The sequence below is a fragment of the Anas platyrhynchos genome, chromosome 2 (assembly GCF_047663525.1).
Source record: "Anas platyrhynchos isolate ZD024472 breed Pekin duck chromosome 2, IASCAAS_PekinDuck_T2T, whole genome shotgun sequence".
NCBI classification, from domain to species: Eukaryota; Metazoa; Chordata; class Aves; order Anseriformes; family Anatidae; genus Anas; species Anas platyrhynchos.
Genome location: NC_092588.1, coordinates 112,009,404 through 112,035,247, shown reverse-complemented (window position 1 = coordinate 112,035,247; position 25,844 = coordinate 112,009,404). Strand labels below are relative to the sequence as shown.

General features: G+C 35.2%; 1 protein-coding gene across 3 annotated transcripts in view; it reads right to left on the bottom strand.

Moving 5' to 3' along the window:
- ATP9B (ATPase phospholipid transporting 9B (putative)) overlaps positions 1-25,844 on the bottom strand; it is a 164,056-nt gene that overhangs the window by 7,322 nt on the left and 130,890 nt on the right. For all 3 annotated transcript variants that reach the window (XM_038174269.2, XM_038174268.2, XM_038174270.2), the window contains 13 exons: positions 25,342-25,454; positions 21,526-21,774; positions 12,996-13,157; positions 11,424-11,516; positions 10,180-10,263; positions 9,463-9,633; positions 7,373-7,471; positions 4,683-4,772; positions 4,059-4,203; positions 3,667-3,731; positions 3,080-3,235; positions 2,872-2,936; positions 1,405-1,513 (listed from right to left, as the gene is read on the bottom strand). In XM_038174269.2, coding sequence (XP_038030197.2) covers positions 1,405-1,513; positions 2,872-2,936; positions 3,080-3,235; positions 3,667-3,731; positions 4,059-4,203; positions 4,683-4,772; positions 7,373-7,471; positions 9,463-9,633; positions 10,180-10,263; positions 11,424-11,516; positions 12,996-13,157; positions 21,526-21,774; positions 25,342-25,454 — 1,601 coding nt within the window. The remainder of the gene's footprint in view (positions 1-1,404; positions 1,514-2,871; positions 2,937-3,079; positions 3,236-3,666; positions 3,732-4,058; positions 4,204-4,682; positions 4,773-7,372; positions 7,472-9,462; positions 9,634-10,179; positions 10,264-11,423; positions 11,517-12,995; positions 13,158-21,525; positions 21,775-25,341; positions 25,455-25,844) is intronic.

The following is a 25,844-nucleotide window of genomic DNA, read 5'->3' as shown; positions in this document are numbered from 1 at the left end:
CTTGGTGTTGCCGGCAAACTTGCTGAGTGTGCACTCAATGCCATTGTCCATGTCACCAACGAAGATGTTAAATACTTCTGGACCCAACAGAGACCCCCCCTGAGGGACACCACTCGTCACTATCTCTACCCCTGGACACTAGCCATTGACTGCAACTCTGAGAATGATCACCCAGCCAATTCCTTATTCATCAAGCACTCCATCCATCAAATCCATCTCTCTCCCATTTGGAGACAAGTATGTTTTGCAGGACAGTGTCAAATACTTTGCACAAATCCAGCTACATGATGCCAGTTGCACTTACCTTATCCACCAAGGCTGTAACCCCATTGTAGAAGGCCATTAGATTTATCAGGCATGATTTGCCCTTAGTGACGCCATGTCGGCTGTCACCAATCTGTTGGATGCCACCTATCTGTTCTCTGTGAGCCTAAGCATAAAACAGGACCTATGACCTTGGTGGGTACATAGTGACTGCCCTGTAGTTCCCCATGTCTTCCTTTTTTCCCTTTTAACAATGGGGGTTATGTTTCCCCTTTTCCAAAGGAAAAAAATTGTACTTCCTTTCAAGTGTTCATCCGCTATTCTAGCATCTGTAGGAGCCACAGGAACGGGGATGTTGAATCACTGTTTTCTCCATGGTATGTGTCCACACCTGTCCCTGAACCTTGCTAATTTTCTCTTGTTCTTGCAACAGAGGAAGAATCTGTCCATGAGTCATGCCAACACATCTTAACCTTAAAATCCTAAAAGCCTTTTGACCATTAGCACATCTCAGAGAAGAAACCAGTTCCTAGGAATACAGTTCTAGTCCACATCAACACGTATTTCTGTAATGCTAGCTGAATAGCCTTAGTTGAGATTTGCATTTAGAGTCCAGAATTTCAGAAGTAATGTGCAGAAATAGGTACGCTCCTCAGTGTCACCACTAAGGCAGTGTGGAACCAGATGATCTTTAAGGTTCCTTCCAACCTAAACCGTTCTATGTTTCTATGATAATAAACGCTCACAGTAAGATTGCCTTATAATGGTGAAGTCAAATGTAGTATTAGTAAAGTACATAACTTCCTGTACTACTTATCCATAATTGCTCCTGATCATCATCTATCTGTCTGAATGTACTGCAAACCCAGTTTCTTCATGTTCTCATTTTTTTAACTTGAGAGATTTATTTGGGTTCTACTTTTTAAAATATTTTGAAGTTCAACATAAGCTGTGAAAGCCAGTGATTCATCATCGCCAAGAACTGTCATTTAAGTTAAACAAAAAGCTAGTCTGTACATCTACGCATCCTGAGCAGTTTCAAAGTACAGTTTACCTTCTTTCTCTCTGTAAGAATTTAGAGTTTTTCCACACCTGAGATTTCAACGGTTATTCACACGTGAGCACTGAGAACATTCATACCTTTGTGAGATCCTTATAAAGTTCTGGATACAGCAATGCCATTTCTGGCTTCACATCCTGATCCAATACTAAAGAGAAGACTGGAAACATGGTATATATGGTTGCATACCTATATAAAAGGAAAGCACAAACTGACATTTTTGTATCACAATTTTAAATTAATCTACTGAGTTCAATTACTCTTTTAATGTAAATGAAGTTAAACTGGTTATTCTACCCAGTACTGAAGAAATTTACTAATGCAGCTTTACAAAGGATGGTTGAGTCACCACCCCTGGAGGTGGTCTTCAAGAAACATGCAGATTTGTAACTGAGTAGCATGGTTTAGTGGTGGACTTCAGTACTAGGTTACAAGTTGGACTAGATGATCTTAAGAAGTCTTTTCCAACCTGAATGATTCTATGATTCTATTGTCCAAATGCAACCTGGTCTTAGGCTTCTGAGAGCTGCCATTTGTGAGAAGTTATAGACACATTATTTATCTAGAAATAATAACCAGATGTCTTTTGTCCACATATATCACCCAAATGTATTGTCTGCTACCATATTTACTATGTATTTGCATTTTGACAACCAGTTAAAAGAACTGGCACTGAAACTCATCCACAGAGGATGAAAAATGAAGAAAAAAACAAGTGCTGTGTCCCTGACATTACAGTAAAGATAGGAGAATTAATGGAAGTCTCACCAGATCAGAAAGTGGCTTTAGATTTTAGTAAGCAAGTGCCAGTTGTATACCTATAGACCACATGGTATATATTTTCATAGGGGTTAGCAGAACTATTTACAAGCATTTTGGAGAGGTTTACTGTTTCCTTCTGCGGTGTCTGGTGAAATCAGACCTTGATTTGGCTACAATTTGAGTTACTACTGTTTAAATGAAATACAACAAGTATAGAAAGAAGCTCTTAGGACACGAGGGGCAGAGAACAGTGAGAAACGTGAATATATCCATATACCTCAGCTGAATAACCCGGGGGAGCTATATTTCTAAAGCAGCTTTTGCAACAAGACAAGGGTACTCCATATTCTGCATGCATGATCCAGAATGGAAATCTATGTAGTGGACTTGGTGCACTTTCAGAGGAAATTTCAGTCAGTAGCTTCAGCTCCATTTTTTAACAGATGAATCTGTGATTCTCAGTGAGACTTTTATAGCAATTTGTGTAACAGCTAAAACTGGTTTGTGAGATTTCTTCTATCATTTTCACCCTGTATGTCAAAAAAACTATATGTTTTTCTTCTTCTAAGGCAATGGCAGATTGCCCTCTTCAGAGAATCTCCCCAGTCATGTAGTGGATGTAAGTGCGTATCCAACCTAGTTGAGTGTTCATTTGTAGGCTCATTCCAGGTGTCGTTAGCATACCAATGATAAATGTATTAAAAATGGTCCAGCCACCAACTACATGTTACTTAACAAGTGTTTGTAATTATTAACATATACCACAACTGTTGGTTTGAACTTACCCTACCATTAGGAATCCTTGGTACAAGGGAACAGATGCAAAATAGAAGACTGATGAAAATACAGCCTACAAAAGACAACAATTACACATATTTAACATAATTCTGTATATGAAACATTACAATAAAGAAAAAAAACACATTACTGCTTAAGATTTTGTGACTTTTCAAAGAGTGCATTTAACTATTCTGAAAACAAAGTTTTAAATACCTGCATAGTTGAAATAATAAGGCCTCGGTGCATGACAAATTGACCAAGTGCTGCTGATCTTTTGTAACTATTTCGGCCATGTACCATCAGCAGCCTTCCTATGTGTTTAAACTGTGTGATAGAGAAGTCAGCTGCTAGGGAAGCTTGTTTTCCCTCCTAGAACAAAAAAAGGTTACAAATATGAAACCCACTGTAGAACATATGTTTCAAATTTCAAAATTATAAATTATAATTAATTTCACAAGTCGAATTTACTACTGCTTCAGAAATCAACTCTACAGCATGACACAAAGGACAGTTTTTTGGTGTGCATTTTAAAAAAATGCAGTGGCAGTTAACAAGTACGTTTAACTGCCTATCTTGCATCTTTCAGGTAAATGCATATATACACAGAAATAACTAGTGTTTTCTGCTTTTCTTGCTCTTTGTATTTAAAAAGATAAAGCAGAGAGCACAGAAGCAGAGAAAGTATTATTTCAAAGACCGAGCATTTTTTTATCATCTTATAGCAGACTTAAATTTGAAATATTCGATTTAATGTTGTTTAAGAATCATGTCATATTTGAGAATTGACCTGGTAACATTACCTTGCCTTCAATTCCAATTCCACAGTCGGCTGCTTGGATCATGCTGACATCATTTCCTCCATCACCTGGAAAATGTCACTGCAGTATTCAGCACTTCAGAGGTTTTACTCTCCTGGCCTTAAAGTATTTTAGGAATCTCCTAATATATTTTTAAATTCTTACAGTTAATCTATGGATTATGATTAATAACTTCAGCAATCAAGACTTTTTCCTGTGGAGTAAGGAAAAAAAAACACACCTTTCTCACGGAATGACATTTTCTGCTACAACTGTGTAAATACCTGGCTGTTGATAAAGAAATCTCTTTGGTTTTGTTTCTCAATGGTGCCACCTACTGTGTAAGTTTATTACAGATTTTAGCTACTGCAATGGAAGATAGTGTCAACAGTTACCTATTGCACAGGTGCGTTTTCCAGTGTGATGCTGTAACAGTTTCACGATATGGGCTTTTTGAGTGGGAGAACATCGACAGCACACTACGGCAGGACACTGGCAAGCCAACTCTACAAACTCATGCTCATAGTATTTCAGACAAACCTAAGAGAAAAATACACTCACATTTATTTTTAAGATTAAATAATACATGTACTCAAACACAGTATGAAGACTTCTTTTATGAGGTCCTGCTTAAAAAACAGCCCTCTGGGAGCAAAAGCCACTGTCCCTTGACTGCAATCTATTATTTTAAACTGACATTCTCTTTCATTTGGACAGCTAATGCATTTTAGAGTTAACAAAAGAGACAGCACTACAGCACGCAATATACAAATCTCATTCTATTACTATACAGGAGCCCAGAGAACCAACAAAATTTGAACATACATGCTCTTTTTACTACTGAATGAAAAACAGTAGTAACTCTAAGGAAAACTTATATGTTTAAATATTGGAAGAAAGTTTAAGAGCATGAAGCCACTGATACGTTATAAAAATAGTTACAAAAGCTTTATAGAAATAGTTTGTATGAACTTAGTTCATAAAGTATAAATACAATTTGACTGCAACCAAACTCTTACCTCAAGTGAGTCCCCAGATATCACCAAGGCACAGTCATGCTTCCTCCTAAAGGCATTTAGTTCTAAGTGAGCCTCTCCTCGAGTAGCAACCTTTAATAAAAATCACTCACTCAAGATTTTTAAAGGAAAAAACAAAACAAAAAACAACAACAAGAAACAAGGCTTTATTTTTTCAACAAACGTTTTATTCTAATGCAGTACCAATGGGTACTGCATTGCCAATGGTACCAATGGGATGTGACTGTAAGTCTTGAATCTCTATGGAGTGAAAAAGTAATCCTCAGACAAAGAAAATCTGTGTAGTCAGACTAATTGGTTCCTCATAAAAAGTAGACTAGGGCAGAAATATTAATGAATTAATACAATTTAAATATCTTAAATTCAATCTGACCCTAGTCTTTCCATCTTGGCTGAGTCAGAGGAAAATATAGTCCCCAAGTCAGAGAAAAAGACTTTATTAACCAGTAAAATATATTCTTGGAATAATGCAAGATGTTCATATTAGTAGTTCTTTCAGTTTGGATAAGTAAACAGAGTTCAAGAGACAGAAAAATGTGCTTGATAGCACTAATCACTTTGAATCTTGCACAAGTACACAAACAGGACCAGGTGACAAAATACAGAAGAATTACATCATAGCTTTTTTTTTTTTTTTTTAATAATTTAAATAACTATTGTTTCAGAGTGGCCTGGATGTCAAATGTGGGAAAACAAAACAAAACAAAAAAAACCACGCACCAACCCCAAACCAAATAGTTCAAAGGCTACCAAATGGATTTTGGAAGGTTTTGAACTAGAACACAAAACATAATTAATTTATACACAGATTTTGAAGAGAAAGGTGTTTTTTTCTTCAATATACATCAGCTTCTTTTAGAGCTATCACGTAGGCCAAAGTTACAAGCAGAGAATAAAACCAACTCTGATTACACCTCTAATTTTGGCTCTGTCAACACTGTGCCTGAAGTTTTGATATATATGAGTCTGAATCACATTACTTCCTACAATAACATACAGCCCAAAGACATTCATCCCTCTGGAGAAGAGTCTCTACCATGCAAAATTTGGGTTACCTTAAAATGCACTTGTAAACAGAATAACCCATACTCATATCACAATTCAGATTTTTTCCCCTCCTTTCCCACAATGAAACACATAAATAGAAAGCTCCTATTCTGCCAACGGTTAGGAACCAAGGATTGCATTGGTCCACAATAACCTTTCTGCATTGCAGAGATTATAAGATGTCAGCACTTGGCACACACTGAGGAACACTAATTGTCCACTCTGTTCTACCTTCACCTAGCAGAGGTATTTTTTTCTTTGAAAACTCTCTATATATGATATATATATATATATATATATCATATATATATATATATATACACACACACACACATATATATGTAAACAATATATCAATTAATTTCATTATAAAATTAACAGGTCGAGAATGTTAAGAACAAGACAGCAAGAAAAACAAAATGCATCTTTTTGGGAAGCCAAACTAGTAAGTTATTTATTCACTAATTTATAAGCAAAATAGAAGCGTTAAAGTACTAGGTATTTTCTTACATTAATCCAGGAGTTCATTTTTTTGCAGCAAATATAGCCACAGAAATAAGGTTGTATGAATCTATTTTCTAACTAATTTAAAACTTTGTGTATTCTCAGTTAACGCAGTTTTATGTTGATCTCTTATTACTAGTCAAGGTAATGAAAATAAAAATCTGACTCAAACTAAATAGATTATGTTCAGGAAGACAATTTGTAATGTTACAACATGGAAAGGTCAACAAAAATTGATCTGAAGTTTTATCAGAAGCATTAATAATTTAATTGCAAATAGTCTGCAGGGCCTAATTTGCCATTCTGATGCTTCATAAGAAACTACATTTACATGTAAATTATATTCATATAATTATTTTTGTAGGTGCAAGTGGTTCATTTAGAACAAACACAGACATATGTCTGATCACACAGCATCAAAAAGTCTGGAAAATCTTTATTTTTGTTTGAGCTGAGTGGAGTTGATACTATTTAAATATAACTGATATGTATAGAAAAATATTCCATTTACTTTTCTAACAATTATCTTAATCAGTCTATTAAAAAAAATGTACATGTTTTATTGGAAAAATCAAAATAGATTTTTTTGATTTTCATCTGAACTGTGTCTATACAGGGGACTTTGGCATCAGAGTTTAATTCAGGACTAAGTCTGCTTGAGTCTAAGGAATGCTATTAACAGAAATGTTAGAACAAGCTAGAACCATATTCAGATTGCCTAAGTTCCTAGAAACTGTTTCCTACTGGCTCAATACCTCACATGGACCTCTCTTTATCATTATTCAGACATGCCCATTATCATTATTCAGACATATCCATTGTGTAAGTTAAGAGTGAAAAATGCATGTAAAACCTGGCTCGCCTAAACATGCCCACAAACATTTCTGTAGCATATGAACAAATCTAAAAACAACCACCCTTAAACAGAAGCAATGCTCTGCAATTCTAAAATCCTTGAATGACAACCTAGCTTAAGTAATACTCTACTTGACTTTTGCTATGACGCTCTCTACAGTAACTCATCTATTTTATAACAAGTAGCCAACTGGTATTCAAACAAAACAAAATTGGTATTAGTTGTCTTTTGATGAATCCAACAAAAAAGTCGGACATATACTTACAGGTCTGAAAATGTGAATATCCTGAGTCCTAGACACTAGGTGAGAACTTTTTGCGATGCAAGTTGCTGTCTCCAGTTTATCTCCTGTTAACATCCATATCTGCAAAATAATGTAAGAGTTAATTCTGTCAAATATTAACAAATCTGTTGTCCATATCTGAATGAAAATTTTCTCCAACCTTTTTCTGGTACCCCATAAAATCAGATTACCATGGAATATATAATGATATAAATACTTTTAACAAAAAATAACGAGCAGGTTTTACTGCAGTAACACACAAAGGAAAGGTTCATCTTTAAGAATCTTTCATTCTTCTTTCCCTATCACAAGAGTCTACGTCTCAATTTACACAAAGACAAGGGGAAACTTTGTGGCAACCCACTGGCAGTTGAACAGGCATAAAAGACCTTCCCTATGGCCCTAATACTACCTTGACCAAAAAGCAGAGGATACAGAACCAACTACAAGGGAAATAACTACTGAGGCCGCTCAGCAAAACGATGTGACAACAGTTTGTGATCCTAGTAAGAATTTACCAAGTAGCAGCCAAGCTGTTGGATGGCATATCCTGGAGGAAAAGCTACAGACCCAATACTCTGAAGAAATCCTGCCCACTGACCACAACAAACTGGGATGAATGCATTCCTTAAAGTAGGAATAAGGCTGATGATCCATCTGTTCTTAAAATGAAACAGCTCTCTTCCTCAACCCCATAACACCAACAAGACTGAAGGATGCCTGTATGAAATAACATTAGCCCTATACCAAATAGAAAAAAAACAAGGAAGAATGAATGACCTAAGCTGCAGAAGTTATTACCAAATAGTTACTGAGTTAATAGTTGCAATTTTATTAAACCATAAGCTTCTGTCTACCTCTGTTCCCGTATGTCTCAGGTAAGATCAATATGGACACTAACAAAAATGGTCTGTGACTTCACAAAACCCTCATTACTGCTTTCCCATCTGTAATCGAGTAATCTATAATTTTATGACCTATCTATAGTTACTGTTGTGTTCCCAGCCTACTATAATGTGGGCTGTGATTAAAGTCAGAACAATTTCCGTTATCTGAAATCCTAAAACTCCATTGATAAGAAACCCTAAAAACTGTCACACTACACCTATTCATAGCAGGACATACTGATCCAGATATCTCTTAACAGTTAGAATGGACCACATATGGAAAAAGTATCAACAGTAAATAAGAAAATAATGTACATGAAGTACTACATACAAGTACTTTGCACTCGTTGCACTGTACTAAAGAAATGTGATGTGATCACAAGGCTTTAATCCAAATATGTATTTCTCCAATTGCACAACACTGTGCTGCCAGCAAATTCAACTGAGAACCTTTGGGAAGCTGCGATTAATTAAAAAAACAACCAAACAACAAAAAAAGAATCACAGAATAGCCTATTTGGGAAGGCACCTCTGGAGATGACCTACCCTGACTTCCCTGCTCAAAGAAGAGTCAACTACAGCAGGCTGCTCAGGACTATGTCAAGGCAGTTTTGAACTTCTCCAAGTATGGAGACTCCACAAACTCTCTGAGAAACCTGCTCCAATGTTTGATCACCCTCATAGTATAAAGGTTGCTTCTTACGTTCAAGTGGAACTTCTGTATTTCAATTTGCGTTCATTGCCTCTTGCGCTTTCAGTAGGTGCCCCTGAGAAGAGTCTGGGCTCTTCTGTAGTTCAAACAGTTCACCTTTTGAACTTGGCTGAAACTTTTTGTGAGTGCCAAGCCAAAATAAGAATATTGGCCCAAACTGATTTAGTATAAATTTCAGCTAGGACAATTCACTGTAGGCAAATGGAGGATAAATGACAGGGACATACATTGGCATTTTTTCCTATAAAAGTTTAAGATTAATGAAAACTGTGGTTTGCAAGGGATCTTTGAACACAGTGCCTACTTGTTTCTGCTAGATCATGCCCAGAATGCACTTAGGACTTCACATATTTCTTATTGAATGAACCTTAATGTAGACAACTATAAATGGTGTCTTGTAAAAGAAAAACAAACAAACAACACAAACATTAATAAATGATAGATTGTGTGTCACAACAGTATGCGTTCATTACCTTTATTCCAGCATTTCTTAGCATCTCTAGAGTTGGTCTAACATCTGCTTGCAATTGATCTTCTACTCCAGTGAGACACAGCAATTCCATTTCTCGCTCCAAACTCTCTACAACAGCAGCAACTTTCAAGTTTCTATCATGTATGCTTAACTTTGCTTGGTTATATCGACTCTGTTTGCACAAACACAAAACTACTTAGACTTGGCTGTGACTTAAGAAAAAAAAGTAAGCATTTGGCCTATCAGTTATAATAAAAAGTTGCATTTAAATATCTTCAATAAAGAACAAAATTAAAAGAGTGGATTTGCATCTAATCTTATATGCATTTTTTCTGACAGGTAAACTCAAGAGAGCCTTCTGAAGACCTTCTATAAATTAGGCATCTCAACATCTAAGTGGAAACTGCTCTCATCTTTGAGAACAAGAAGGTTTTTTGGTCAGACTAAAGCTACGGAATTAACATTATGCTATCCTCTGGGAAAATACAATCCAGTCACTTAAATTTAAACAGTATTCTGTGCATACCTGCAGAACAATCAATAATGTTCTGTAAGATCTGTAATAGTCTGTCATACCTCAACTATCAGTATTTTCAATATGAGTTGTCTTCTTTACCTTATTAGCAGAGTAAAAAAGATTATGTTCCCCTTGAAGTAAATAAATAAAGCAAAACACAAGAGCAACGTGAATAATATAGATCATTCTATCCCTTCATACCTCAAAATCTTGATACTGTTCCTCAGTCAGTGATTTTTTGGCAACAACCAGAGTACGCAGTCCTTCTCGAGCCATATTACCACACTAAATGGACCAAAGCATAGAATAATAATGGAAATATTTAAGTGTATGCACACATTTCATACCATATACTAGCAGGGAGTGTCTGTAGCATAACAGTTTGTTTCTTTAGACTGTAGATTAGTTTGGAGAAGTCACAAAAACACTTTCACTTCAGTTTTCCCAAAGTAGTATACTATTGGCAAGCCAATTAAGACTTTCTCTCCAAGCTTAAAGAAAAACTCTTGTAGGCTGAAGTCTAAAAGTAAATTAAAACTGTTTTAAAAGCACATTAAAACTATTTTTAACACTAAATATATACATATATTTTTCAGAGAAACGTACCTCTTGTCAAAAAAAGGACTACACATTAAAAATAGCCGTGGAATAGCATATCTTAATGAAAAACAAGGCTGTATAGAACAAAACACTTATTGATTTGACCTCATAAAAGCTAAATAAATTAAACAAGTATTTTACAATTAATTGTGCATCATTATCGCCAAAAGTAATTTTTATGACATTTCGCTAGGTCTTCAGGGAGTTTAATTTATTCATGTCCCTGAATAAATCAAACTGCCCTGCAGCACATATTGATTCATATTGCCAATATCATTATGAACATACACGGTGTAATCATTGTATTAACATATTGTCTATATGTCAGGTCAAAATAAGATGATTGCCGGCACCTACTAGAACCAAACAGTGACAAATATTAATCAGTTTTGAAATTTGCTCTGTATTTTATATTAAATATAATAAATATGATAAAAAGCTATTTCAATTTGTCTACATCCCATATTAAACTTTAATTCATAATCATACTTCACTGTAGAATTTGATAAAAGGTTATTACAGGATAAACAGATTTATAACATAATACTCAGATGTAATTAGGTTTTACGCGAAACCTCAGTCAATGAAAAAAAATCCTGTTTAAATAAGAATGTGCTCTTCTGTGACTACTACCTTTGTTTTTTCTGTGTGCTGTACAAGAATTGGAAAGATTTCTAAATCCTAAAAACCCATTCAGAGTATATGTAACTGAATTAGAAAAGCCATTGCCACACTGGTTCGGGATCTCCTTTAAAACTATTCCAATAGCATTTAATATTTCAATTTGACATTTAAAGAAAAAAAAATATATATTTTTTGAAGTAAATGTTGACTTTATTTCTTACCTCTTCTTCTAACCAATCATTGTACTGTACAATAGTGGACATTGCAACATCTGCACCCTTCATATAAAATGTAATATCTCCTGAAGATTCATCCTAAAATTTTACATAAGAAATAGAAAAAAAAATCTGCTTATACAGTCAAAACTTGCCTACAAATAACCTAATTATCTTTTGAAATATTCAATGGATTGTCATTTATGAATAAAAATGAAGTACCTTGCAAATCGTTGCATAAGTTTTATTGTTTTATGTTAAGATTTTCAATTATTCCCAATTCCATAGATGCACATTCCCTACTTTCCCATGTAAAGGGATCAGTTCTAACTGAAGTCAATATAGCAGGTTCCCAGCATCCCTAAAATACTTGTCCTTTATAAATTTTAAAGTATCACTGCTATGCCCACTCTAACTACTTTTTTTTTTTTTGTGGCATTCGTTATTTAAATTGAAACAGAAAGTTTGCTCTGCATCTTTGAAATAGAAATTAACATTAGAAATTAACAAATAAATTAGAAATTAACAAATAACACTGAAATGAATTTAACAGATGTTTTAATGATGAAACATTCATTGAATATTCAAACAATCCACAATCAAGGCAAATATTACATAAATCAGGAGTTTGGTGATGTTGCAGAAATAATGGATTCCTCTGGTCTACAAGCTTCATAAAATATCTCTGAACATCTCTAACACACTGTTAAGCAGGCTCATAATGCCAACCTCACTTAATGAAATGCCTTGCCAAGATCTCTCCAGATCTGAGCATGCACTTACCCTATCTGAACTACCTCTGCCTAAGGCTGATGGCATGCCTGGTTTGTTATCCACTTACAAATATGGAATAGGATGAGTTCAACACCTATTTGATTAGGACTTAGTACTGATCTAACCATATAACCATGTTATCTGAAGCTGTTTTGTTACAGTATCTGATTTTAATCAGGACAGAAGTACACAGTATGCATGGCTTAACATTAGCAGAGGTTTAAACCTTCCTTTGCATGGCGTGGTGGCTTTCTTGCAGTTGAAGTTTTAACAATCATTATTATGTTCCCATCTAGACATCTAACAGATATATAAGTGGTATATAAGCATATAAAGTAAGGCATATACCCGGTACATCTGAGACCTTGCGGCGTTTTGCTGTGTGCATGCATGCCTGAAAAAGCAGTATCAGTAGTGATACAGAACAGAAAGATGCAAACTACTATTGCAAGAAATTTGTTCCACTTGTTTATCCCTTGAACAGGAAACACACGTTGTAAGATGAAAATTAAAAATGAAGGCTTAAAACTTGCAACATCAGAGCCTAAGCATGAAGTACTGAAACTAACGTGTTCCACGTGAGAGAAGAGTTTGTCCTTTATAAACCTCACTGCAACATCAGGTTGGCCTGAATTTTATACAATTGCTTGTCTAGTGTGTACCTGCACCAAGTGTCTACTTTCCATTTGAAAGTCCAGTGTAATACACTCCTTGATGCATCAAGTTTCTATTAAGAAATATCAAAATAAATGTTCAGTAAAAATAGCTTTTGAGAAATTAAAATCAACACCCCCCCCAAATTACCCGAACTATGATTCCCATGCGCTTGCTCTCAGAAGTGAAGGGGAAAATCTGCAGAATATAGTATGTCAGAATGTGTCCACCAGGGGTCTTCAATTGCATTGAGGTCAAATCCCTGTTAACTAGTGTAAGACCAACACTCTCTGTCCACTGCACCAGAGCTACCTAAAGAAGACAAAAGAAAAAAAAAGACACATTTAAATGTGAGAGGTCAATTGCATTTGTATAGATTAGGCTAAAGACAAAGAACTGTCAGTAGAGTAAATGTTTAAGCTGTTCAACCCTCTCATAGAAAAAACACCGGTATACAGTACAAAATCTTATTACATCAAAATAATGTTTTGCTTCTGAAAGCTTACAAAAATTAAAATTGAGCAGTGTGATAAAAGACACACAAGCAGGAAAAAACTCAGGTAATTTCAACCGACATGACGACTAATGCCCACTAAGAATTTCATACAAATTGTGTAAATAATTACTAAGTAGCTTCTAATGAAAATTTAAACTAGGGGGGAAAAAAAAGTTGTATGAACTCCTAAGAAATCCTCGTAGTGTTGTCTGTGTAGGCACCGACAAATGAAAATGCATTGAGATGCAGTTAAATAAAGAGAAAAGAACACACTTTAAATAGCAGCATTTTAAAATCCCCAAATCACAGGAAGTCTTTTTAGAGATTTTTCTTCTTCAATAAAAGTACCACATAAGCTGTAAGTGATCCAATACTCCCAAGGTTAATTTTCAATTTTCACAGTGAAAGGTTACTATTACATTCTGACCTGTAAATTGCATCTTTCTCCTAATACCCTATCATCTCATTTGTGTCCCTCTGCAGCTAGGACTTAAGTGTTCTATATTTGGTGACTCACATCTGTTTATTATTTTGCTTATGCTTGGCTTCACCAACCATTTGAACTAGCATTTTGCAGCACAGTCATTTTGGATTCTTATACCTGGCCTACACACAACTACTTATTTTTTAAAAAAAGTGCATATACCATAGCAGTGCAAATACCGTAGCAGAAATGGTCGAGAAGACTCAGGAATCGAATAGTTGCCTAAAAGGTAACTGAGCAAACTTGAGAGTAACACATGAAGTTTGGTTCCTGTCATTATACCAGAGCAGCTATACCGTAACAGTACCCTAAACAACACAACCAAACCATACCACTAAATTTCTGCAGCCTTTATAACATACAACTACTAAAAAATGTATTTCACAGATGGCATTAAAATATAAATTACAAATCTGCACAAATAAGTATATACTGAATCACTGGCTGTACAGAGTTCAGAAAAAGGATTCTTAGATTAACACTCTCTTTTGAGGTTTCCCCTCTACAGATATATTCTGTTCTGACGTTACAGTAAAATGGTCTTGTAACCCAGTATAAAAACATCTAGAACCCTTAGAATGGCATGTGAATGCAGCAGCTGTGGCTTCTACAGCACTTTACATATTGGATGTAGTCAGATAAAACAATCAAAGGTTGGGGAAGGATAAAAAACTTCTCTGGATATGCTATCATTTTGCTTTAAAAAAAAATAAAAATCTATTCTAATGATAAATATCTATTTGCTGATAACCCTTAATTTCCTAACACAGACAGAAGAAATGCATCAAGTATCCTGAATCCAAGGTAGGGACTTATTTGAATACTCTGTGGGTCTTGTCTGGCTGATCACTAAGTTTCTTTTCTATAGAAATCAGTTTCCCAGGTGACAGAATTACACTGGTTCCCCCATTACTGAGACACAGGTCTGTGCTTCATCCCATTAACCATGCAGTGTTCCTGGGATGGGTAACACAGGGAGAGTCAGAGAGAGCTTCTATTGTTTCTCACTTGCTATTTGTCTTCCTCCTCGGTCCAGCTAGTAACAACAGTTACCCACCTCTGAGTAAGCTGAAAGTAACATTAGTAGTGAAGGTAGTAGATATTTGCATTATGAAATGGAAATGGGACAGATCTGACAAAAGCTACTGAGAAACGTCTTGTTTGGTGTTTCTTACTCCAGAACTTTCAGATGTTATCATCACTGCTCAGTTCTCATTCCCTGTCAGTAGTCTCTCTCCACTAGAGGCCACCAGCCCCTAAGAGCTGCCATAGTTCACAACCCCAGTATTAAACTCTTCAATTATGATAGCAAAAATTGACACTCAAAGTAAAATTCCAAGACTTCAAAAGCAAACTCTCCCAATTAATGGGCAAAGCAGCATTTGCTCAGCCAAGATACCCACAAGCAAATGTGTTTAATTTTATGGCAGTACTAGCCCAGGAGGTGGAAGTAGCTTCTTCTGAGCATAATGGTTTATCTAACTCAGCTGTCTGAGGAACATGTGCATCTGAAGTGGGGCACAAGGAGGGGAAACTTCAGAAGCACTGTTGTTGCAGACCTTGTTGGCAGCGCTGCACTGAATTGAATATGTCCCCATATTCAATGGCTTGGGGACAATCATCCCATTTGTTTAGAAACATTCATTTACTGAACTAAAAAAAAACAATCAGTTTATATATATCTTAAGTAATTTCAAGAAAGTTCTGTTAAGCATACAAGGTTGTTAAGTGACAAGGATGCAGTTACATATTTCATCAGTGATGAAACCTAATTGCCTATTAAAGACAAGAAAATGAATAGTTAGGAATTTTGTAAACTCCATATTAAGCAGAGAACAAAAAAACATATTCCTGTTGAAGATTCAGAACTTCATATTTGATTAGACCATTAGACTGACTTTAACCAAAACCAAATGCTAATCAACAATTTTAAACAAAAAACATTTTAGGAAACATGTAAACTAATACTCCACAAAGGTTTTGGAATATTTGTTTTAATCATAAACCAATTTTAAATGACAATTTTTCAACTGCTTCCAACATTATTTTTTATTTTTAAGGAAAAAAAAATCTCTTTTACAGGAAATTCTATTAGCCCATTAGTCTTCCATTTCATTATCTCAGTGAAAGTAACTACATGGCAGAAAAAGCTAGAGGTATCTAACCACACAATTCAACAGCCAAAATAAACACTGATGTGCAAGATGAAGGATTGTCCACAGAAAGCATTTAAAGGAATGGACATATCCTTATTTATTTTCAACCTTGAGGATGAAAGAGTTAAGTGACTCCTTTACAAATAAAATAAGTTTTATTCTCTCTGAAGTGGTGTTAAATGATGTTAGGCCATGCAATCATTAGGTACAGGTCTGCCCCTTACTCAGCCCAACTCCAAGATATTCTGTGAATTCTCCTTCAGGTGAATTCACCTTTCCCCATAAGGGTAAACGACTTGCACAAGGGTGGGGACTCTCACTCCTTGTCAGGTTAACATCTGCCCCATGCCCCATCTTCCTCCGGATTAGTAGGAAATACCAGGTAACACCCAAATGTCTCACTAATTTTTATTTAGGGGAATAAAATTTTCCCCCTCTAGTCTGCTCCGGTCAGGCCTCACCTGGAGTACTGTGTCCATTTCTGGGCTCCTTAGTACAAACAAGACAGGGAACTCCTGGAAAGAGTCCAGCGGAGGGCCACAAAGATGCTATGGGGCCTGGAGCATCTTGCATATGAGGAAAGGCTGAGAGACCTGGGTCTGTTCAGCCTGGAGAAAAGAAGACTGAGGGGGGACCTTATTAATGTTTATAAATACCTTGTGTGGGAGACAGAAGGATTTGGCCAACCTCTTTTCAATGGTTTGTGGGGACAGGACAAGGGGCAATGGCCACAAAATGGGTCACAGGAAGTTCCACACCAACATGCGAAAGAACTTCTTCATGCTGAGGGTGACAGAGCACTGGAACAGCCTACCCAGGGAGGCTGTGGAGTCTCCTTCTCTGGAGATATTCAAGGCCTGTTTGGATGCCTACCTGGGGAATCTACTCTAGGTAACCTGCTTTGGCAGGGGGTTTGGACCTGATGATCTCTTGAGGTCCCTTCCAACCTCTACAGTTCTGTGATTTTGTGAATCGCGACATGGAATCCTTTTGCTCTGTGGGAAAGATAATGACCTCTAGTTACTTGTCACCTTGGGACCCTGATGGCAGGAAGAAGTCATGGTTGATGAAAAACTGATATAGTCATTTGAAAAAATGAAACTTGCCTCGTCTTTGAGCACACAGGGTCATACATCCACAAAGTGAGCTATGAGATATCCTACTGAATTCTGAAGACCTTCACTTACTAGTTTCATCCTAAAAGGCCATTACGGCTCGGCCTAAGACCAAAAAAATGCCCCTGACCATTTAGGTGTAAAATGGACCATATAAATAAAGGCTTTGAAGCCTTTGATGTTTAGGAATGAGCGGTTTGTAGGCTAAGAGTGAAGAACTACGTGTGGAAATTTCTTAAGACAGTTTCGCTGCTTAAAGAATTCTCATGTAAACAACCTTCATTTATTTCAGAGCAAATTAATAGCATCTTAATTTCAGACAGTCGGATTTACTTTCAAAACCTGGTTCCCATGTAAGGACACAAAGGACACACAGGTTATACATATGGTATATTGAGGTTATGACTATTGGTATGGTAACAGGGAAGAAGCTGGGAGCTTTTTTTTTTTTCCCCTACTGTCTGAATGTTCCAAACAGTTTCTGTTAGGATTGTTCAACAACATTAATGTTTCCAATGAGCACCGCTTTGTTTATACTTATGAACAATGATTTGGTAAAGGAAATTTGCAGTCAATCCCTTTTCATCAAGAACCTTCAAAATTAAATAAAATTATTAACTTAAAATACAGCTTGATATGTGAAAAAACTGCCAATCGATATTCAAGACAAGCTATGAAGTAGTTATTCTTTGTGGGTCTCGAAGGTCATGAAAGTGATGGTTTTATGCTACTGAGTGATTTGCTTTTCACAATACATTGACAAAACAACACAATTAGTCTTGCTTCAATAAGCACACACAATAAAATGAATTAAACAATACAACATGTCTCATACATTACAGCTTCACTCTTGTAAACACAAAAGCTGCTTCACTAAGGGCATATCATTTCCCTGTCTGTTTTTAAATGATTGGCTGTGTATCATTGTAATTAATTTTAGAAACTGTTGTCTTTGGACAGAAACGTTGGAATTAAGTAACTGACCACACTTTAAAGTAGTATTTAAATACTTGAAATCCTGGAATTAGAAATGCTTGAGAATATAACAGTGCAGGACAAAGCATAACCGATAAATAGCTGGTTTATGAGAGTACGCAGTCATTAAAAATCGTGACTGATCAATCTTTTCTGACCAGAGAGGAGCAAAGGTCTTCAAAGGCTCCTGTTCATAGCATGCCCCTGAATTGCTTGGGTCTGTGACCTTTGAACTCCGTTGCTTTACCTACTTAGCTTATACCCTTTTATGATTGTTCATTACATTAGGGTAGCTGACTTTCTACAGATGAGATGAATCCACAGCTATCATGGCTGAGTAAAAGATGTTTTTATTTTTTTTAAGCAACTTCTCGATGAATGTTTATTGTTTGCTATGCTACATCTGCAGAGGACAAGTGACAGACAAATGAAACTTTCCACTCTTTCAGAGAAAATGAAATATTGATCACTTATCATAAGAAACAAAGAGCCTGGCATAAGTAGGGTTCACATTATGAATACAAAACCAGTTACTTATCTCAGGTTACTCTAACGATAGATAAATACATCTTTTATGATGAATGTACCTACTCCTAAATGTGCAGACTTTCTTTTGGTTATATTATCTGTATATGGATGCACACATGCACTTGTGAAGAATTTCAAATGAATTCCTCAAGTAATTTCATTAACTGTATTGCATGTCAATATATTACCGAACTGCTTCTTGTACTCTTCTACAGGGAAGATCAGTTTATACTTACACATTGTTCTCTGCTCTTTATATGCTATGGTGATAACATGCAATGTTACATAATGCAAAAAGACAACTGAACAAATCACATCTTCTTTCAAAAGACTGCAATCAGGCGAGTTCCATAAACAAAATCTAAGAGAATAGAGTTGTAATGTTGAGAAAGCACAATGTATAAAACTGGTTAAGTCTATTAAATGATAATGTTGCTTATTAACCAAATATGTTGTGATAGGTCAGTGTTGAGGTTAAACAGAAAACATCAATTGAATCATTTCCCTAAATAAAGCTCCAGGGTGCAATATTCAAAGCACTTTATTCAATAAAAAATGCTTTTAAAATGGTACTTTGGTGATTGGGAAACATTGGCATCATCAGTCAACCTAACTGCAGGAAAGTTCAATAAGCTAAATAATGAACCATTTACATTATTTTCCTTAGGCTCCAGTGATTTGCAAGCATTGCATCAATACAACTCTTTAAAAAATTATGATAAAGACCTGCTAAGTCTTTCAACTCTTAGCCTTTTTGCTGTTATCCTGCATTTTTTATACTATTTAAATGTTTTCTGTAGCTTCATCATTTTATAAGACTCCTTTCAGTATCAATTTCTAAATATATTAAACTATACCTATTCGATATATTTTTAGTAGTTTCAAACATCTTTGAAAATGAAATTTAATGCTGTCTGTTCTGAAGTGTGTAGCAAATTTTTCATTTCACTTGCATATAGCTTGAATGTATGAGTTCAGGATAAAAAAAAATGTTATTAAAAATGCCTGTACATTCTCTCCCTTAAAGCACTAACAGTTTCTTTGTTGCTCTCTTCCTCTTACACCTTGCTTTTCACCCCGAGCCCCGTATCTGTCATCTAAGCACTTTATCAACTTTCCTTTCCTTTTTCCAAGGTCAAATCCTTTACCGTCTTCCCAGAGCAACACTTGCATAATTCTCAAGTCTTACAGCTGTTTCCTTTAGCAAATACTGGAGGAGAATTGCTATTTATGGCATTATTTTCAGATTCCAAACAACTGAATGAATTGAAAAAAATATAGAGAGAAGAGCAAGTTGTGAAAAAAGTCACCGTTTCTCTTAATTGCACATCTCTTCACCTTTGTCTGTTAAAGCTGAAGGGTTTACTCAATCTTTAGCTGTGATTACATCTTTCATTATATTTAGTGGTACCTTGCAGGCTCATTACACTTATACATTTAGTGAATATGATTATATATGCATATGAAAAATTGTATGTGTGCAAATATAGTCAAACATTATGCAGATACAATAACAGCTTATATTGACAGCATCTCTGTCATAAACAAATGCACTTCAAACATTCTCAACTCATATTGTAGGTCAACCTGTATTATACAACTCCACACATGATATTATGGATTATTGATTCTAGCCAAAGAGCTCAACGCCTACCTAGAGTTTATTTTTAAAATGGATGTACTATCTGCTGCTTTTTAATCTCTGGGAACCAGCTATTTCTTTATATTCTGCAATCCCTTGATACCATGAACTATTGGAAGCGGATATAAATGTCTGTTCAGTACAACATCAAGAAAGATTTCATATTATTTAATACTTGAAAGGGCTTGTTATAAACTTGTTTCTTTTAGCAATTAGCTTGCAGTTCGAATTGTTAAGATTCTGTTAATGTTACATATGGTGATATACTCAAAATGTAAACCAAACGTATACTAAAAGTACCAAGCGAAGCTGTAGTAAGATCATGTTTGTGGAAGAAATATTACCTGGTATTAGATCAACTTGTACAGTTAGAAAAGTATACAAGCTTTCACATATACAACTCCTTCTTCACATCTTGTGAAAACCATGTTTTGATTATGACTAAGTTACTGTGGCTACACCACCAACAGTATATACAACCTTCAGACACTGCTAGAATTTCTTTAAAACAAAGATGCCCTTCAACCTATTCAATTTAAGATGAAAACTGACTTCTAAATATTCTCTTTTCAAGAGTACACCCATATCCATGTCAGAGGACCAGAATTATTTTTTGCTTACTTCGCAATATATTGAAACTTGATTCAGGCCCCAAAACACGACTACTCAGAACAATAACTCAGGTCTATTGAAAGCAGTAGGATTTGTTTCAGATTTGGATTTCAATGTAAGGCAAATGCATATTTCACTCAAATAGGGTTTTAGGTTTGTTCCACACTTCATGAAGTTTTGACTGAACCCTCAAGATAATGTAGCTGTCTAAGGTAAGCAAGCTCAAGAGCTCAAGAGCTTTTCTACACGAATATTTGAGGTTTGGGCTTTTTTTCATGTTATGAATCTGTATATTCCACCAATTGGTAGTGTCACTAGCAAATGTACATGGCTGTCCATCACTCAAAGCTTAACTTCATATTCTCTTTTGAGTATCTGTGCTATGATCCATGAATTAATGTTTTGAGAATACACCTAGTAACTTTAATTCTGATACTCAACGCAGTATTGATTCCAAAGCATTAACTTCATAGACCTCTTAGTCAAATAACTCAAACCACCTTTATATAACCTAGATCTTTCCTATAGCAATAAAGGAAGTAAAACCAGATTATTGGAAGTATAAAGAAACCCCACCCCAAAACACTTGTATTTCACAGTTCTGTTCTTTTAAACTTCATGAGCCCTGTTTTTTGGTTGAGATTAAATTTTTTTTTGCCCTTGCATACTAACCTCATCAGGGCTGGAAGCCTGGTAAGCTCGATTTTCATCACTGAAGTCCTGATCCACCTCTGCATATTCTGTTTCTCCAGACACACCAGCACGTGATTCATAAACTGGGGTCACATTGTGGCACAGTGCAATAGCCTTCACTGCTTCATGTATTCGGCTGCTGACGCTCTTGCGGACTTTGGGTGCAGAAGACTGAGGTTTCCTAGATGGTGTTGAACTTACATTGCTTCCACTATTCTGAGAATGCACCTTTAAGACCCAACACAATGAATAGTAAAAAGAAGTTTAATAATAGAAACAAAACATGAATACTGATTTATATCTGATTTTTCCCTTTGTAAAAAGGGTGATTAAGTTTTAAGGATAGTAACTATTTATTTCATAAAAACTACTGTTAACTCTTTCAGTTTGTGATTCATAAAAACCCTCATCTACTTTTCTCTAGAACTAATGCATAACCAGAGGTTCATTATCTTGAATTTATATTTAATTTCAATAAGAGAGAATTCAAACAGCAGGTAATTGAAAAATGCGAAGTTAAAACAAGTAACCAATAAAATGAATGAATAGGCTGACCAGGTTCTGCAGAAAACCCTGTTCTCTTAATTCATAATTTATCTATTCCAGTGATCCATCACACAATAATCCTTTTATGTACTTTACTTCCTATGCATTATTTTATAAAAGTACTTAAGCCAGCAACAAACTGGATCACTTTAGGAACACCAGAACAAAACTGCAAGGGTGTTTTTTCTTTTGTTTGTTTGCTTTTCTTCTTTATTCTGTCATCTGTGTACATTCAGAGGCTGGAATCTTATATTCCATAATTTAATATTGAAAAAAAAATTCCTTTACATCTTGACCAAAATCTTTGGCATTTTAAACAGCACTTTGGTATGGACCGAAATAACAAATGCAAATATCATTAAGTATAAAAATTAGGACAAAAATATCACTGATTAAATTTAAAACCTATGTGATTTCTACATTATTTGTAAACTAATACAGTTTGAAGGGTAGTTGCTTTTGCTGCAGGTTGGAATTTGTTCTTCCTTAACAAAATGCAATATTACAATAAATAATCCTTCAAAATAATAGTTTGACACATATTTGAGGATCATATTATTGTTGAATAACATTAACACTACTTTAAGTTATCCTTCAGAAATAGTACATGATTGAATTTGTTTAAGAGAGTATTCTGTTTATAATTAGTTGAAAACAATGGTTTTATTGTTTGTTTGGTTTTGAAGTCAGCATTGGAAATCTATCTATCTATATATCTAAATATACATGCAGTTCTACCCTGGAGTGAACAGAAGACTCTTTGGTAACTCAGAAAACCTCTTCAGAAACCATGCGGTTTTTCCTCCTGACTGTAATCTGCTGAACCGTGAACATTCTGCCCATCAAATTACAGTGTTGTCTAATAAAGGGTTTAACTTTCTGCTCATCTGGCACTGCTTTTCAGCTACTGCTTTAAACCTCGGCATTTGCATTCTGCTAACGCTGATGCCATTACAGCCGCAAATAAATTAAGCTGATTTACTCCTCCTGAATTATGTTATGTTTATTGATGCTTGTATAATTTAATTTCACACAAATTCCATTAAAGATTATGCCCTCTATCACAAAATGCTTCCAGTGGGGAAATATAATCAGGTTATAATAGATTTGTGTGTTACATTAAGATGACAATAGTCTAGTAGGTCCACTGTAATAATAAAACAGAACACAAACAAGGGATAAAATCAATGTCACACAAGAACCACTGCCTAGCTAACTGGCAGCCTCTATTATCATAGATTAAATAAATAAAAAAAAAAACAAGTCACTATAGTATTGAGATTGAAGCAACTGTTTAATAGTTGCTTGTTTTGTTAAAGAAACTCCTTCATTTTTCTGTTTTAAATAGTTGCTAGCAACACACATAATTAAAGTATTATTTAAACATTAACCAGTGTTATATAAAGCTGAAAAAAGGAAGTTCCAAAAAAGTTCTTTTCATCATTTAAGAACTGCTAACATAGACTTGGGAAATCCTTTCCCACAATTCAGGGAAATAAACCTTCCCTTGCATTTCTTCTTTTAAAGAATTCAGTGCCCAATCTGTTACAGTAATTAAAAAAATAATTAACCATGGGTACCACTCATTAACGTCTACAACAAACTAGTAAAACCTTTAAGCAAGTAAGAATTCCAGAAATTATGCCATTCTTTTCAGATCGCATATTTAACCTAAATAAATGAGAGGTGTTAATGAATGTGCCTCCTCTACAAGAAGACTGGTGCCCAGTCTTCAAATTCAGTCAGTACTAAGTGTGCCTGCTGAAGTTTATCAGTTAGTATCATCTATTGCTACAGTTGCTACTGTGAATACCCAAACAATCCATTACAAGGAAACTATGGTTGGGTGATTTTTATAAACTTTGTCAGGTAGCAATTACTTCCAATAACCCATCCTGAACCAAATCTGGGCTACTGATCTTTAGGTAAAAGAACTCCATATCTTATTTCTCACAGGCTTATTATTGCAATTCATTGACATATTCATGGCTATATCTACTAAGAATTAAGCAGAAGTGAATTCGTTTTTCTTGGATAAATCTAAGAACTAGATTCCTTGATTTGTTTATAAGGAAAAGAAGATAGAAATTCAAGTTGCAGACTGAAAACTAATATACAGTGTTTAGTCACTGCTTTCCCTTCTGCCTCTCTTCTGAAATTGGTGTCAAAATTTTTGGTTTTTGTTTTTAAAGAATCAAAAGAGAAGGAAGCTACAGTTCAAAAAGATCTGTGTAACTAAAGACCTGAGCTAATTGCTGATCCTACAATCAATCCTTTTACAAGAGAAAATGAGGACACAGATAAGGGGGTTAGCCTACAAACTTAACTGGGTCAGCCAATGATGTTTCGTATCCACATCAACTATGGGATGTAATTTATGTATAAAGTCTTAAGTATCACACTGTAGGCAACATATGAAAACATCAATTAACATATCAATTATTTGCTCCTATATCAATTTGTTGTTGTTGTTTGTTTCAAATAATAGAAATAAAAATAAAAAAACCCACTTCCTAATCCCAGAATGGAATCAGGTCCTTAGAAAGGCCTGCAGAAGGAACCCAGGTACTTTACATACATGGGAAATACAAAGTGTTTGCAGAATTTGATCCTCCTCCACTCCACAACTTACCCACAGACAGACAATGAGTCATAATGCTCTTCCTAGACCAAGTATTCATATATCACAGGAAGACCAAACACTTCATTCTCAACCAGAAGATTTTTTCCCCTGGTTTATGCCATTTTCAATCTTAAATTTCTCTAAAACAGTATTTATTTTAAAATATCTTTTTATATATGTCTTCATTTTGCCAACTTTTTTTTTTTTTTGGTTATGCCAATTAATGTGGTTTTCAATGTCTATTGCTGATGAATATATCTTCAAAGATGTAATTACTGTTTGTTGTGTTCTGGTCATTTACCCGTAATTTGCAGTCTCAACACTGAATAGCTTACTCTGAGATGATTTGGCAAAAGACAAACTGCATTGCACAGACAAGTTAACACAGATTCCTGATAGAGGGGAATAGAAAAGTAAAGTCTGTAAAGTGGGTGTTATGAGGAACTTTAAAATCAGGAGAGAACAACATGCTGTCTCACTTTCTCCTTTCATCCTATCAGTTAAGAGAGATCTACAAATGGAAGAATTTTCATAACATCTCAAATTTCTAGACATGATCAACAACAATGCTTCAGCGCTTAAAAAATATCTCCATATTAAAGGTAAATAATTTATAAACGAGATACCTGTGAATAAGAGTTTATAATATGACTCTGAATTTCATCCATCGTGTCTGTTCCATAGGACACAGTACCTAGGTGGAGACGCTTAAATATCATCTCATTCTGTGTAAGCGTTCCTGTAATGAAAAAGTGCATTACAAAGCAGCAAAAAAAATACCATGACAAGGCCACAACACTCCGCCCCTCAGCCCCAGTCTTTCTTTTAGAAAGAAGGAATGAATCATAAGTTAGCATCAGTTTAGTTAATTAAAGTAATGTTTGTGCAGAAAGATCAGAGTTAGTCATACTGGAAGAAATCACTGGTTCCACCTTCAGCCTGATTCTGCCAACACAACTAAACATACAAACTAGAAAGACACAAAATCATTTCCCTTAGTATAAAACACAGAAAATGTAGTATATAGAAGAAACTGATTCTCAAACATCAACGCAACAGTTTGCACCATGCATCATAAATGCTAAAGGAAAATAGAAAACCATATAGGAATCCAGCACCTCATGTATAA